The sequence below is a fragment of the Mandrillus leucophaeus genome, unplaced genomic scaffold (assembly GCF_000951045.1).
Source record: "Mandrillus leucophaeus isolate KB7577 unplaced genomic scaffold, Mleu.le_1.0 Scaffold58, whole genome shotgun sequence".
In the NCBI taxonomy this organism is placed as follows: Eukaryota; Metazoa; Chordata; class Mammalia; order Primates; family Cercopithecidae; genus Mandrillus; species Mandrillus leucophaeus.
The window spans coordinates 1,851,339-1,864,866 of record NW_012106252.1 but is presented as its reverse complement, the minus strand read 5'-3'; the positions used below and the strand labels follow the sequence as shown (position 1 = coordinate 1,864,866).

General features: G+C 53.8%; 1 protein-coding gene across 3 annotated transcripts in view; it reads right to left on the bottom strand.

Annotated features, from left to right (window-relative positions):
- Nucleotides 1-5,127: 5,127 nt before the first annotated feature.
- Nucleotides 5,128-13,528, bottom strand: part of LOC105553022 (keratin, type I cytoskeletal 14) — a 29,478-nt gene continuing 21,077 nt past the window's right edge. Inside the window, exons 1-9 of one of the 3 annotated variants that reach the window (XM_011998918.1) lie at nucleotides 9,475-9,678; nucleotides 9,090-9,420; nucleotides 7,750-7,832; nucleotides 7,033-7,189; nucleotides 6,577-6,738; nucleotides 6,368-6,493; nucleotides 6,052-6,272; nucleotides 5,912-5,958; nucleotides 5,128-5,385 (exon numbers count right to left, since the gene is read on the bottom strand). In XM_011998918.1, coding sequence (XP_011854308.1) covers nucleotides 5,288-5,385; nucleotides 5,912-5,958; nucleotides 6,052-6,272; nucleotides 6,368-6,493; nucleotides 6,577-6,738; nucleotides 7,033-7,189; nucleotides 7,750-7,832; nucleotides 9,090-9,420; nucleotides 9,475-9,623 — 1,374 coding nt within the window. In that variant the 5' untranslated portion in view covers nucleotides 9,624-9,678 and the 3' untranslated portion in view covers nucleotides 5,128-5,287. Of the gene's footprint in view, nucleotides 5,386-5,911; nucleotides 5,959-6,051; nucleotides 6,273-6,367; nucleotides 6,494-6,576; nucleotides 6,739-7,032; nucleotides 7,190-7,749; nucleotides 7,833-9,089; nucleotides 9,703-13,528 lie in introns of those variants that run through there. The other 2 variants (XM_011998915.1, XM_011998917.1) reach the window with 2 other exon arrangements.

Below are 13,528 nucleotides of genomic sequence, written 5' to 3'. Positions count from 1 at the left end.
GGCCCACATAGGTGCCTCCACATGAGTCTAGGCACCCCAGGCTTGTGTCTGCTAGGACACACCTAGCAGAGAGGCTGAGAGCACTGGCTTCGGAGCCAGGCAGGTCATAGTGTAAAGTCAGATTCTTCCACTTATTTGGGGAAAGTTGCTTCCCCTCTGTGAACCTGTTTCCTCACTGTAAATTCGGATTCATCCTTTACTGAGCACCTACTATGTGCCAGGCATTGGGTTGAGTGCTGGGGATAAAGTAATCTTGATGGACAGTTATGGGATGAAATAGACCTACAAAAATAAACATGCAATTCACAACTGAGGTGAGCATGGTTGGTGGGGGAATGCAGAGCACATAATAAAGGGTGTGGCATGGTCTGGGGCACCAGCAACCTTCTCCCTGAGAAAGAGACACTTGAGTGAAGGGGGAGGAAAAAGGGGAGGGGCATACAGCATGTGCAAATGTCCTGAGGTGGGAACAAGCAAAGTGACTGCCAGGGCAGGAGTCCTTTGTGGCTAAAGGGCAGTGGGTTAAGTCAAGCAAAGGATTTCAGTGGGAAAAAATAAATAGTTCTGACCTTGGCCAGGCATAGTGGCTCACACCTGTAATCCCAGCACTTTAGGAGGCCGAGGCAGTCGGATCACCTGAGGTCAGGAGTTCGAGTTCAGCCTGGCCAACATGGTGAAACCCTGTCTCCACTAAAAATACAAAAATTAGCTGGGTGTGGTGGCGGACATCTGTAATCCCAGCTACTTGGGAGGCTGAGGCAGGAGAATTGCTTGAATCTGGGAGGCTGAGGTTGCAGTGAGCCCAGATCGTGCCACTGCACTCCAGCCTGGGCGACAGAGCAAGACTCGGTCTCATAAAAACAAATAAATAAATAAAAATTTAAAAATTAGTTCTGTCCTCATGAGGTTGTTTTGAGGTTTAAAAGAGCTCATATTGTAAAACTGCTGGTGTGGGGCCTGGCACATAGTGAGACATCGTCCTGACTGTCGGCGGCACTGTGGCTGCTCCCGACTTCCCCATGGACCGTCTGGGCGACTTGGGTTCTCAGCTCCCTTGCTTATTATTAGCCCATCCCTCTGGCCTATTGAGCCCCCATTAAGATCAAAGACTTGTGCCTGTGGGGCCTGGGGAGGACACAGGTTGGTTGAAGGATCATAGTTCCTTCCATCAAGGAACCTCCAGTGTTGCAGGCAAGACCCTCGTTGCTTTGCCTGCACTGTCGAATTTAATCTTCACCAACTGTTTTAGGAGGTATGTGTTAATTTTTAAATCATTTTACAGGTAAGGAAATTTAGGCTCAGAGAGGGTACCTTGGCCACAGTCACAGAGCTAAACAAGGTGGGAATGGAGCCAGGGCCTGCTCTCCAGTGAGCAGGAGCTACAGTGGACACCGGCTCAGAGCTCCTGCTCTCTGTCCCAAGCCCCACACACGTGCTGGGTCCCTCTCTACCTTCTTCCTCATGTCGTCTCTTTTCTTACTCAGTCTGTCTGGTCTCTTCTCTTATTCAGTCTGTCTGAATTCACCCCTATCTCCTCTACACCTAAAACAGTAAGTTTCGATAAATACGTGTGAATGAGCAAATGAATGAATGAATGAATGAATGCTCCTCCCTGCCTAGTACGGGCCCAGGGCCCTCACTATCCTCTCTTTCCCTTACTCTGTCTCTCTCTCTCTCCCAACTCTATATCCATTTGTTTCTATTTCTGTGTGTCTCTTTTTGCCCTCTCTCTCATGCCAAGTCACCCTCAAAGTTCATCAGAGCATCTTAAAGGAAAAAGGCTTCCTTTTCCAGGCCTGGCCTTACAGGTGACAGTGGCACAGAGGGAAGCCCCGTCGGGAAAGCTCGCGCTCAGCAAACAGCAATGGAGGAGGAGCTGGTGACTGCCCTGCACCTGCCTGAGGCCAGTCCATTGCCCTGGAAGTCCCTGACATCCCTTTGTCCCCTTTGTGGCAGCCTCCAAGCTCAGTGAGGTGGGCCAGGGAACCTCCTGGGATCCCACCAGGACATCGGGACCCCCCAGCCCCTGGGAATCAGGCCTCTTTGGGGCCGCCTCCTCTGACATCTTCCTGTAGGAATAGTCGCCTACATTACCCAAGCCAGGGTGTCTGTGGCCTTGGGGAAGTGCCATTTGCTTGATTAGGTAGGCACGTACGCCAGTTGCTGCCTATAGAGTTCCCTGGACACATTAGAGATCTTTTCACTATAAAAAAAAAAAGCTCCCAAAATCCTGAATTTCAAGGTCGGTTCCACCCCATAAAGCAAAAACGATGGAGTAAGCTAAGAAAAATGCACACTGATCCCATGCGTCTCTCAGTTTTATCTCATCCCTGAGAAAGAATGGAACAGGAATGCAGCCACCCAGGACGTGGCAAAGCCTGAGCATGGACAGGACTTTGCCACTTTCAGCCTGTAGGACCTGGAGCAAGCCAGTCTCCCTACGGTGAGGTTGGAGGAGTCTTCCAGGTGGCTCACCTAGCACTGCCCCATTCTGAGCGCTGGGAGGGTGGAAAGAGGGTTTACAGGGAGGCGGAGCCAGAGAGGTCACCTGACCAGCCCCAGGACTCAGAGACGCAATCCCACCTGCCTCCACTAGACTGTGCTATCAAGTCACCTTGCTGGTCTATTGTTTAGCTGAGCAGAGGCCAAGAGAAGGCAGTCGGCATTGTCGGAGCTGCTGGGCCAAGGGAAGGCAGTCAGCATTGTCGGAGCTGCTGGGCTTATATCCTGAGATGGCTGCTTGTGGCTGCCAGGCTCTGTGAACAAGAGCCCTGTTCATCAGCAGGATCCAAACACTAGCCCTACCCTCCCCAGTGAGGTATGGTGGGGAAATCCCGGGAGGAGGGGAGTCCATGTGAGACCCCTGGGGCCACTGCCCTGTCTGCTCTCTTCCTCTGGAGCCTGACAGTACAGGGTGCGGCCACCTCCCAGCCTCCCTGCTTGACTTCCTCCTCTCCTGGTTCTGAGCTTGCTTTCAGCCAGGTGATCCCAGCCGCCATTTTTACCCGCAAGCAAGCCCAGGTCTCCTGTGTATTCCCTGCAAACAGTAACGGCAACCACTCAGAGAGGAGGCTTGCCCCACTGCACCCCAGTCTCAGAGACCTCACGTTTCTGTATTCCTCTAAAGCAGATCTCCTTTGGGCAGAGACTTTAATCTGGCACCGCCTCCAAGGTAGAGAGGTGTCTGGGGATTCTTATGAAGTTCAGGGCGTTCTGGGCTTCAGGCCCCACTGGTGACTCTTGCCATATTTTGCTCTCTGTCCAGGCCCATGTGACCTCTCAAATGTGGGCCGCAAGATTCTTTGCCACACTTGGGCAGGAGGTTCATTGCCCAACTGGGAACCTTAGGAACCAGAGTCCAACACCCCCAGGAGTATCACAAAGGCCCTCACCACACTAGGGTCCTGTACCCTCTAGGGCCCTCAAACCCACCTCTTCTCATTCTCTGAGGAAGCACCCTCAAACCTTCCTCCTTCCTGAGTTGTCCCCTGCACCCCTGAAACTCTAGTACTTCACCTCCAGGATGGCCCATCCTCACCCAGGGATCACCAAGGTCAACCTTTTTGATGACAAAACTTAGGTTAAAAGATATCCCAGAGTTTCAGAAACACAAAGCAGTCCTCTTTTTCCTGGGGTGGAGGTAGGAACAAGAGAAACCAACATGTCTTCATTCCTTTTCCTAATAACTCACCCCATTACCATTTATAGGGTGCTGACTATGTGCCAAACACAATGCCAAATTCATTGCCTGCATGAGGTCATTCACTCTTGTATCAGCCTTATGCAGTAAAGGTGTTTATTCCCTCCCTTGTGAAAGAGGAATGTGGGGTTCAGTACCTTGCCCAAACTCTTCAAGGCTATTCAGCATAGGAGCCAGGACTCCAACCCAGGTAGTCTGACTCAAAAGCTCAGGCTTTTAGATCACTTGCCCAAATTTAGTCTTTTTTCAGTCTCTCCCCTACCGTTGACTCCCCCTACAAGTTTTCTTCACGCAACCCAATGAATGAGCTGTTGAAACTGACACAGGACTAGTCAACTCTTTCCTAGCTGGGGGCAGTGAGCCCCACCCACCTCTGGAATCTTCACCACTTATTAGGGTGAGGCTCCTTCCCTTCCCACTCCTTTTCTAGCCCCCCAAAGAGAAGGAAAGGCATTCCCCACCCAGGGGAGGCTCCTACAGTCCTGGCTCTTAAGGTATAGTCACTCATTGGATTCTTGTATCAACCTTAAGAAGCAGGGCTCAGCATCCTTACTATACAAGTAAAGACACTGAGACTCAGACTTCCCAAGCTCACATCTGTTACAGAACAGAGCCAGGGTTAAAAACCAGTCTATTCCCAAACCCTCTAAAAATGCTCTCATCATGGATGGATAATCACCATGCCCTAGAGATAGTTTACCCAGTATCGCCAGCACAGCCATGCCTTGAGCCAGCACTATGCCAGGCCCTGTACATTCTTCCAGTGAATTATCCCAACAAACCCATGAGGTAGGTACTATCATTATGCCCCTTTTACAGAAATGGAAACTGAGGCTGGGAGATGGTCATCAACTTGCCCTAGGTCAACCAAGTGTAAGAAGGATTAGATCCAGCACCGGAGGCAAGAGAAGATGGGGTGGAGGGAGACAAGAATGTCAGGAGACCTTGAGTTCCTACCTTCGGTTCATGGACCTCCAGTTAGGAGCTCTAGGAGACCCCTGAACCCTATGACATTGTATGCAAATGTATGTATGCTTATTTGAAGGTAGAGGACAAAGGAAAAATCTATAGCTTTCAATATTCTCCAAGGAATCCCTGATCACAAAAACATTAGGAATCCTTAACCTAACATAGTGCCTAACATAGAGGCACTCAATATCTAGTGAATGAATAAACACACATGACAATGAGTGAATAAATGAATGAATATCCCTCCATATCCTAGGAGATACCACATAACCTGGTACACACATCTGTCTGTGTCTTCTGAGATGGCGAAAGATATCCTGGGACCTGAGCCCAATCCACCCCCAGGACCTTTCTCCCAGTTCCAGGGGCCATAGCCAGGTGCTATGACAAGCTCCAGAGATGCTTCTCCCACTTTCTCCCCACCCCCACTCCTAACAATGACCAGACAGAGGCGAGAATTATGCAACTCAGATAATGAAGCTGTATTGATTGCCAGGAGGGGGTGAGGGTGAAGCAGGGTCCAGGTGTGAAGTGCTTAGGGGTTAGGAGAGGGGAGCTTCCAGTGGGATCTGTGTCCCACACGGGGGGTCTCCTAGGCCTGAGCGGGACTGGGCAGCCTCAGTTCTTGGTGCGAAGGACCTGCTCGTGGGTGGACACCACCTTGCCATCGTGCACATCCATGACCTTGGTGCGGATCTGGCGGCTGGAGGAGGTCACTGGGGAAGAGGCGGGAAGAGGACGTTACCAGAGGTGAACAGACAATGGACTCATCAGAAGTAAGGAGGCCAAGAAGGTGAGGAAACTCAAACTGTCTCCCCGTTGTCCTCTCCCCTGATTACTGCTTCACTCCCTGCTGTTGCCCAAGCACTGATACCATCAACACTTTTCTTTCAGACTAGGGCTCCCAAAGGTCAGAGACAGAGTCTTTGTCCTCAGATTAGAGCTTCCTAAGAGCTCACACCCGGCTGGTTCCATCCATATGCAGGGCCCTGTTCCTGGTGCTGACCACCACAGCAATGGGATCTGCCACAGACACCAGGAAGAAGTAAGAGGTGGGGGCTGCCTCTCCTAGCCCTAAGGAGAGTTTAGAAAATAGCTTCTTCCACCCAAGGAGGTTCACAAGGGAAACTGGGTGACAGCACTAGAGCTCAGCCCTTCACAGAGCCCCTAGCCAATGCCTAGACCCGCTTGGGGTACAGAGGGTGGCCTGGAGCCCAGGCATGCAGAGGAGGAAGGTCTTACCGTCTCTGGATGACTGCGAGCCAGAGGAGAACTGGGAGGAGGAGAGGCTGTGAAGACAGAGAAGGGCAAGATCATCAGATACATGGTGGGGCCATGAGAGTGCCATGGCGGGACAGACTAAGGGGAGGGCCAAGACTCACTGGGCATCCTCGCCCTCCAGCAGGCGGCGGTAGGTGGCGATCTCCTGCTCCAGCCGTGTCTTCACGTCCAGCAAGATCTTGTACTCCTGGTTCTGCTGCTCCATCTCGCAGCGTAGCTGGGCCAGCTGTTCCTCCACGCTGCCAATCATCTCCTGAATCTGGGCCAGCTGCATGCAGTAGCGGCCTTTGGTCTCCTCCAGGCTGTTCTCCAGGGATGCTTTCTGTGAGGGAGAGAAAGGGAATCAAGGATGAGTGAGTGTGGCCGTTCTCTCCCTGCCAGTCCTGGGCGCACCACCGTGCCTGGCACTATTCCTACCATGCTGAGCTGGGACTGCAGCTCAATCTCCAGGTTCTGCATGGTGCGCCGGAGCTCCGAGATCTCGCTTTTGCCGCTCTGCACCAGCTCGCTGTTGGTGGCCACCTCGCGGTTCAGCTCCTCTGTCTGCAAAAAAGAGAACGCCGTTCACACCAGAAGGCCCCAGAAGGCAGGTGGTCTGGGTTCCTTCCACCTCAAATGACACCCACCTTGGTGAAGAACCATTCCTCGGCATCCTTGCGGTTCTTCTCTGCCATCTTCTCATACTGGTCACGCATCTCGTTCAGAATGCGGCTCAGGTCCACGCCAGGTGCAGCGTCCATCTCCACGTTGACATCTCCACCCACCTGGCCTCTCAGGGCATTCATCTCCTGCACAGCCAGGGACAGTCCACAGTCAGAAGTTCCACCATGGCAGCAGATTGGAGTTCCTTAGTCAGGCCTGAATACTGCCCTCCCACCATCACAATTCTGTCTTGACTCTCCCTTGTCTCTCTCTCTCTTTTTTTTTTTTTTTTTTTTGGACAGGGTCTAGCCTTGTTGCCCAGGCTCCTGGGTTCAAGCGATCCTCCCGTCTCAGCCTCCCAAGCAGCTGGGACTATGGGCACACCCACTGTACCCAGCCTCCCTGTGCTTCTTTTAAGCTGGCTTTTCCATAGTTCTCACCTCCTCGTGGTTCTTTTTCAGGTAGGCCAGCTCCTCCTTCAGGCTCTCAATCTGCATCTCCAGGTCAGCTCTGGCCAGGGTCAGTTCATCCAGCACCCTGCGCAGGCCATTGATGTCGGCCTCCACACTCATGCGCAGGTTCAGCTCTGTCTCATACCTGGAATGACCCCAGAGAAAAGGAATGAGACACCCACCCTGACCACAGTGAGGGCTTTGTTCTCGTCTCCCTGCAGCTTCTCCCAGAGCTGGTGCCTTGTGGGTGGTTTAAGGAGCCGATCCTGAAAATGGCATGGTGGAACACAGTGCCCATTGATTGCTCAGGTATGAACATTCCTGGGGCCTGGGGATAAGGCAGTTCGTCTTGCTGCAGAATTCAGGAGGGGGTTGCACTTCTAACTTCAGCCAACAAATAATGTGTAAGTCCTCCAACTATGTTCCTTCCTATACTTCAAGGGCAGTTGGGGAAGTGGAAAGTGCCTCTCCCTAAAGCAGCGGTTCTGAAACCTGGCTGTGGACCAGAATCACCCAGGTAACCTGCTATAAATAGCTGAATCAGAACTCCAAGGGTGGGGCCCAAGAGTCTTATTCTTTTATAAGCACCCCAGGGAGTTTTCATGCAGCTATCCTGGCACTGGCTAGTTCTATTTGGGAAACACTGCTCCAAAAATGCCCTACTTTGGGGACAATGGGTGTTCTGGCCCACCATTGCAAACTCACTTGGTGCGGAAGTCATCCGCGGCCAGACGGGCATTGTCAATCTGCAGAAGGACGTTGGCATTGTCCACTGTGGCCGTGAGAATCTGCAGGTTGGAAAGGGCACAGGTAATTTGTCAAATGAACTTCACAAGCTGGACTTCACTGTAACCTATGTTAAGCTCTTGCTTCATGTTCTTGCCTGAATTCCCCTCTTCCCCCACAAAACTTGACCACAACAGCCTGAAGGAAAACCCCAGATGCCCCAAGCCTGTCCTAAGACTTTGCTAACTCCTGGTCACCGACGGGGTAGATGCAACCCGGGGCTTAGAATCAAAAGCCCATGAGTTCTGGCCCCAGTTCTGCCACTGACTTGCTGCAAAATCTGATGGATCTTGAGGTTTCAAGTTCCCCACCTCCAGGTGAGGAGAATAATCTGAGGCTCCCTAGCACTCCTTCCTGAGCTGGCCTCTCTTCTCTCTGCATCAGCCAGCCCTGCCAGTCCTCTGCAGATATGCACATTCCTTTTCAAGCTTACAGGCCATGGGACTTCAAGTGGAACTTTCTCAAGAGATAAAACCCAACTGACACAGGGGATTAGAAAAGAGGACTCAGGGGAAGAATAAGAAGATATATTGGCCCCTGAGTCTGGTTAGAGTTCCCTACCTCATCATTGAATTTCCCTAATCCATGCAAGGCATTAGAGCCCAGCAGACTCTAATGCTGGGAGCAGGGAGGGCTCCCAGGTAATGTGGGAGCAGGGAGCTGGAGTCAGAGGGCACAAGCCTGCCAGGCTCCCTCTGTGCAGGGCACATCAAGGGGCCACACTGATTGTCTCTGCAGGCTCTCCATGCCCGCCTGGCTGTGGGGAGGGACCAGCCTCTACCAAGGCTTATGGGCGGCGGCAGCCACAGCCCAGACTAGTGAGCTAATGAGCGGTTTGGATGTCTTGCCTGGTCCCGTTAGAGCCTCGCTCCTCCCCCGTGCTGGAGAACAAGTAGCTGCCTCCTGTGCTGGAAGGTAGGGCACAAGGGCCCCAGCCTTGGCTCCGCCATTAATTTGCTATGTGACCTACAGCTGGTCACAGCACCTCTCAAAGCTTCAACTGCTTCCTCTATAAAATGTAAGGACAGGAATCACTGATCTCACATGGTCTGAGGATTTGAGATCAGAAGGGGATGAGGAGGCTGGGGAAGGAAGAGCATTCTCACTGATCAGCTCTTAGGGCATCCAAGACCTCGAAAGAAGGGATCTGGGGTGGACTCTGTCCTACAGACAAATCTTAAGGTGTCAGTGGCCTGGGGCATCTATTGTTCCCAGAAGGAGCTAGCTGGAATGGCACCTTCTGCTGCCCATTCACCCACCTTGTTCCTCAGGTCCTCGATGGTCTTGAAGTAGGGACTGTAGTCTTTGATCTCAGCGGGCCGCTGCCTCTGGTACCAGTCGCGGATCTTCACCTCCAGGTCGGCGTTGGCCTCCTCCAGAGCACGCACCTTGTCCAGGTAGGAGGCCAGGCGGTCGTTGAGGTTCTGCATGGTCACCTTCTCACTGCCCACCAGAAGCCCATCACCACCAGCAAAGCCACCACCCAAGCCACCACCCAAGCCACCACCCAAGCCAGCACCGAAGCCACCACCATATCCTCCCCCGAAGCCACTACCAAAGCTGCTGCTGCTGCTGAAGCCACCGCCATAGCTGCCCCCCAGCCCATAGGCTCCCCCAGAGGAGAAGCGGGAAGAGGAGACAGACAGGCCCCCGCCGTAGGTGCTGGGGGCGCGGCAGGACCCTCCGGCCAGGACGGAGGAGATGCGGCTGGAGCCGCCCCCGATGCCGCCCCCGATGCCGCAGGAGCCCTTCATGGAGCTGGAGGAGGTGAACTGGCGGCTGCAGGTGGTCATGGTGCCGAGGAGAGAGGTGAGCGAGCGAGCAGTTGGCTGAGTGGAGAGAAGGTGCTCGGGTAAATTGGAAAGGGATGCGAGTGCTTTATACCCATGGGTAGGGGGCGGGCCTGGCACTTTCCATTCCCCTTGGCTTTCATCACCCACAGGCTAGCGCCAACTCCCAGGCAGGTCCCTCCTCTCCTCCGCCTCATCATGTCTGTCATATTTTACTGGAAACTCATTGTTTGGGGTGTTTTGGGCTTTCTTGTCCCGCCAGGCGTGATTCACAGGGGGAGGTGTGGGCCTGCAGGCTACACTTTCCCATCGGGCCCTGGGAGTCCCAGCCTCAGGAACCCGCACACTGGGCTCAGCCAGGGTGACAGAGAGCAGGGCCTCTGCACCTTAAACCTGGTGACCTGCTAACTCTCCATGAACTGGATGGGCCTGTAACGTCCACTTAGAGGAAGGCCGCCACTGCAGGGGACGGATACCCGGCTGGAGAGCACCAGTATAGCAAGGTCACCTTGGGCACAGACAGGCCTCCCTCACTATGACCTTCTGTTAGCGACAAGGAGGTCTGGGGGTCCCTCCCAGGCCTGACCTGCCGTGCTGTGCTGAGAAGCCTGTCCCATCCCTGAAATACACCCAGCCAGTCAGGGGTATCATGATTCTCACCCCAACACCCTCATCAAAGAGAAATCCAGACAGCTCTCCCTAGCCCTGGGCACAGATGCTAATATCCTCCCTACGGTGAGGATCTCACATCCACCACACAGCAGCGGATGGGCCCACAGCATAGGGCAGGTGGCCTCATGGAGGCCAGGAAACAGTCTGGAGTCAGGTGGGTCCTGGCTCTGCCATTTACACCTCTGTGACCCAGGGCTTGGCACTTCTCTGAGCCTCAGTGTTCTCACCTGCGAAGTGGGAGTCATAGCATCTACTCTGCCTACTGCAGTCAGCTCTGAGAAGCCAATGCGACAGCGTGTGTGGAAGGGTTTTGTAAACCGAGTATGGCGAGAAGCCTGGTTGGTGTCATTGTATCCCAGGCTTAGCCCCAAAGTGGATGGAGCTGCATCCAGGAACAGGCCTGGGGGGGCCTTTTTTTCTTCCAGCCCCAGATATCTTCTCAGACCCCCAGAACATCCCTAGTGTGGGCAGAAGTCTGGCTCAGGTGCCGTCGTTTGAGCCCCTTGTGGAACTGGCCCAGGAGATGTTCTGGGGAGGAGTAGAGGCTGGAGTGGAGCCGGGCTGTGCCAAGGGCAAGGCTGAGGTGAACACGAGGATCCCTGACTCCTGAAGCCCCAAGGGTCAGGGGACATTTCTAGGAGTCCACTTGGTCCTGCTTTGGAGGTGTGTATATCAAAACTTCAGCAATCTCCCAGACAACCTCCCAAAGCAAATGCTTCTGGCCCCCACCCCACCCTCCCGTCAGCCCCTCGGCTGCACAGACCCCGGCAGGCATGTTGGGAGGAATGTGGTCGTGTCTGGGGCTGCCTGACGTGTCCTATCTCCTCAGACAGGCCCCGACAGCCCCTGCTGGAGGCTCCAATGCTCTTCCTGGGATCAACTGCTCCTAGAAGAGAAGCAGGACCCTTTCTCACCCCCACCCCCACCTTGACTGTCACCAAAGCAGAAGCCAGGAGGGGAGCCCCCCACTACTGTGGCCTCAGAGCTTGGAAGACAATACCGAGACAGACACCTGAGCTGTGGGCTCCCCAAATCTGCCAGCAAAGGACTCTCGAGGATGTGAGTAAGCCAGGGCCCCACCCCACTCCACCCGCCCCTGACAGACACTCCTAATCTCCCTGCAGAGAATGGTCCCCCCACCCTGGCCCAGCCCTACAATTTCCCCAGAGAGAGGCAACAGGGATTTTGGCTGAGGGACAGATGCTTTTGTTGGGAGGCATGTTGCTGTTGGCTGTGGGGCAAGGGGAGGCTGTGCTCACTGGAGACAAATGCTGTGTCCAGAGGGATCTGGGAGTGGGAATGGGGTGCAGAGCCCAATACCAGCTTCGTCTGTGCCTCTGTGCCCCGCCACCCCCCCCCCCCCCCCCCTGTCTTCCTCTTCTACAGGGATCAGGAATAGAAGCTCCGCGGCCCGGGACATAGGAACAGCTCTACTTTCCCTTTCATTCGATTCAATGGGACCCAAAAGAAGCTCCTTCCTCCCCCTCCTCCGAGGGGAATCCAAAAGATAAAGACGGCAGGGAAACAATGACAGATCAACCATGCACATAATCTTAAAAGGCACTTCTACAGCCCCACCTGAACCCCACGCACCAACTCCAGAACCCTAGCATGGAATATAAGCCTGATCCCCCACACCCGGTCTTAGAACCGTGGCCCAACCTGGAGCCTGAGGCCAACCTCTCTTCCCCTGTAGACAAGGACTCAGTGACCAAGGAGCTGCAAACGGCCCGGTCAAGCAGGGAGCAGACTTAGAGGACACCACACTCCCGTCCCCTCCCTGATGCCGAAGAAGCGTGGTACTCAGACGTTTTAAGGGAGGGCATTTTCTGGGGCATCAGGGGTTAAAGGGTTGCCAGTCTTGACTGCTGAGGCCCAGAGCACCCCCCACCTCTGGACTTCTAAGCAGACTTTGTGTGAGCACCATTACCTGACCCTCCCTCCAGCCTGCCCCAAAAGGAGGGGGATAAAGGAGGAGCCCCGGGCAGGACCTCTTGTGGTTAGTGAGTCTCCCTGCACCACCCTGCATGGGGGAGCCCTGTGCCAATCCAAACAGGTGAAGCAGGCAGGGCCAGGCAGCCCCCACAGAGCCCACACTGTGTGCTGAGGACTCTGCTGGGCACCAGGAGATGCCATCCTAAGGAAGGAGGAGACCTCAGGACAGCCCCTGCCCTTGGAATGCATGGCCTAGTGGAAGAGACAGTCCCTGCCTGTAGGAAAGTCCCAGCATCAAAGAGAAGCAGGAATGCACATCAACATTACTTAACATACAAACAAACAGAAGAAAAGCACAGACGAGAGATTGGTTTCCCAGGGCTGCCATAACAAATTACCACAAATCTGATGGTTTAAAACAACTAGCTGGGCATGGTGGCTCACGCCTATAATCCCAGCACTTTGGGAGGCCAAGGCAGGTGGATCCCCTGAGGTCAGGAGTTCGAGACCAGCCTGGCCAATATGGTGAAACCCCGTCTCTACTAAAAATACAAAAACTAGCCAGGTGTGATGGTGGGCACCTGTAGTCCCAGCTACTCGAGAGACTGAGGCAGAAGAATCACTTGAATCGGGGAGGCAGAGGTTGCAGTGAGCCGAGATCGCACCACTGCACTCCAGCGTGGGCAATAGAGCAAAACTCCATCTCAAAAAAGAAAAGAAAAGAAAAGAAAAAAGCAACAGAAATGTATTCTCTCTGGAATACATTTCTGGAATACATTCTGGAAACCATAAGCCCTGACTCAAGGTGTTGGCAGGGCCACACTCCCTCTGAAGCCTCTGGGGAAGAGCCCTCCCTTGCCTGTTTCAGCTTCTGGTGCCTCCCTGAGTTCTCGGCTTGTGGCAGCATTGCCCTATCTCTGCCTTCATATTCATGCAGCCTTCGTCTCTGTCCTTTTCACTCTCTTGTTGGACACTCATTGGATTTAGCAATCACTCTACTCCAGTAGGATCTCATCTCAAACCTTGCCTTACTTACATCTGCAAATCCCCTATTTCCAAATTAGGGCATATTCTGAGGTCCCCGGTGGACCTGATTTGGGGGAACCCTATTTGACCCACTATACCACAGAACAGACTGGGTGCTCGTCACCTCGCAAAGCAATAGTAAAAACTGGTGGGGAGATGGCTGAGATGAGATGTGGGGGCGGCCCAATCTGGAAGGCTCCTGGGAACAGCCTTTAGCGTGACACATCAAGTTGCCAGGGATTGGATGGCAGGGAGCCACGGAATTCTCGGGTCTT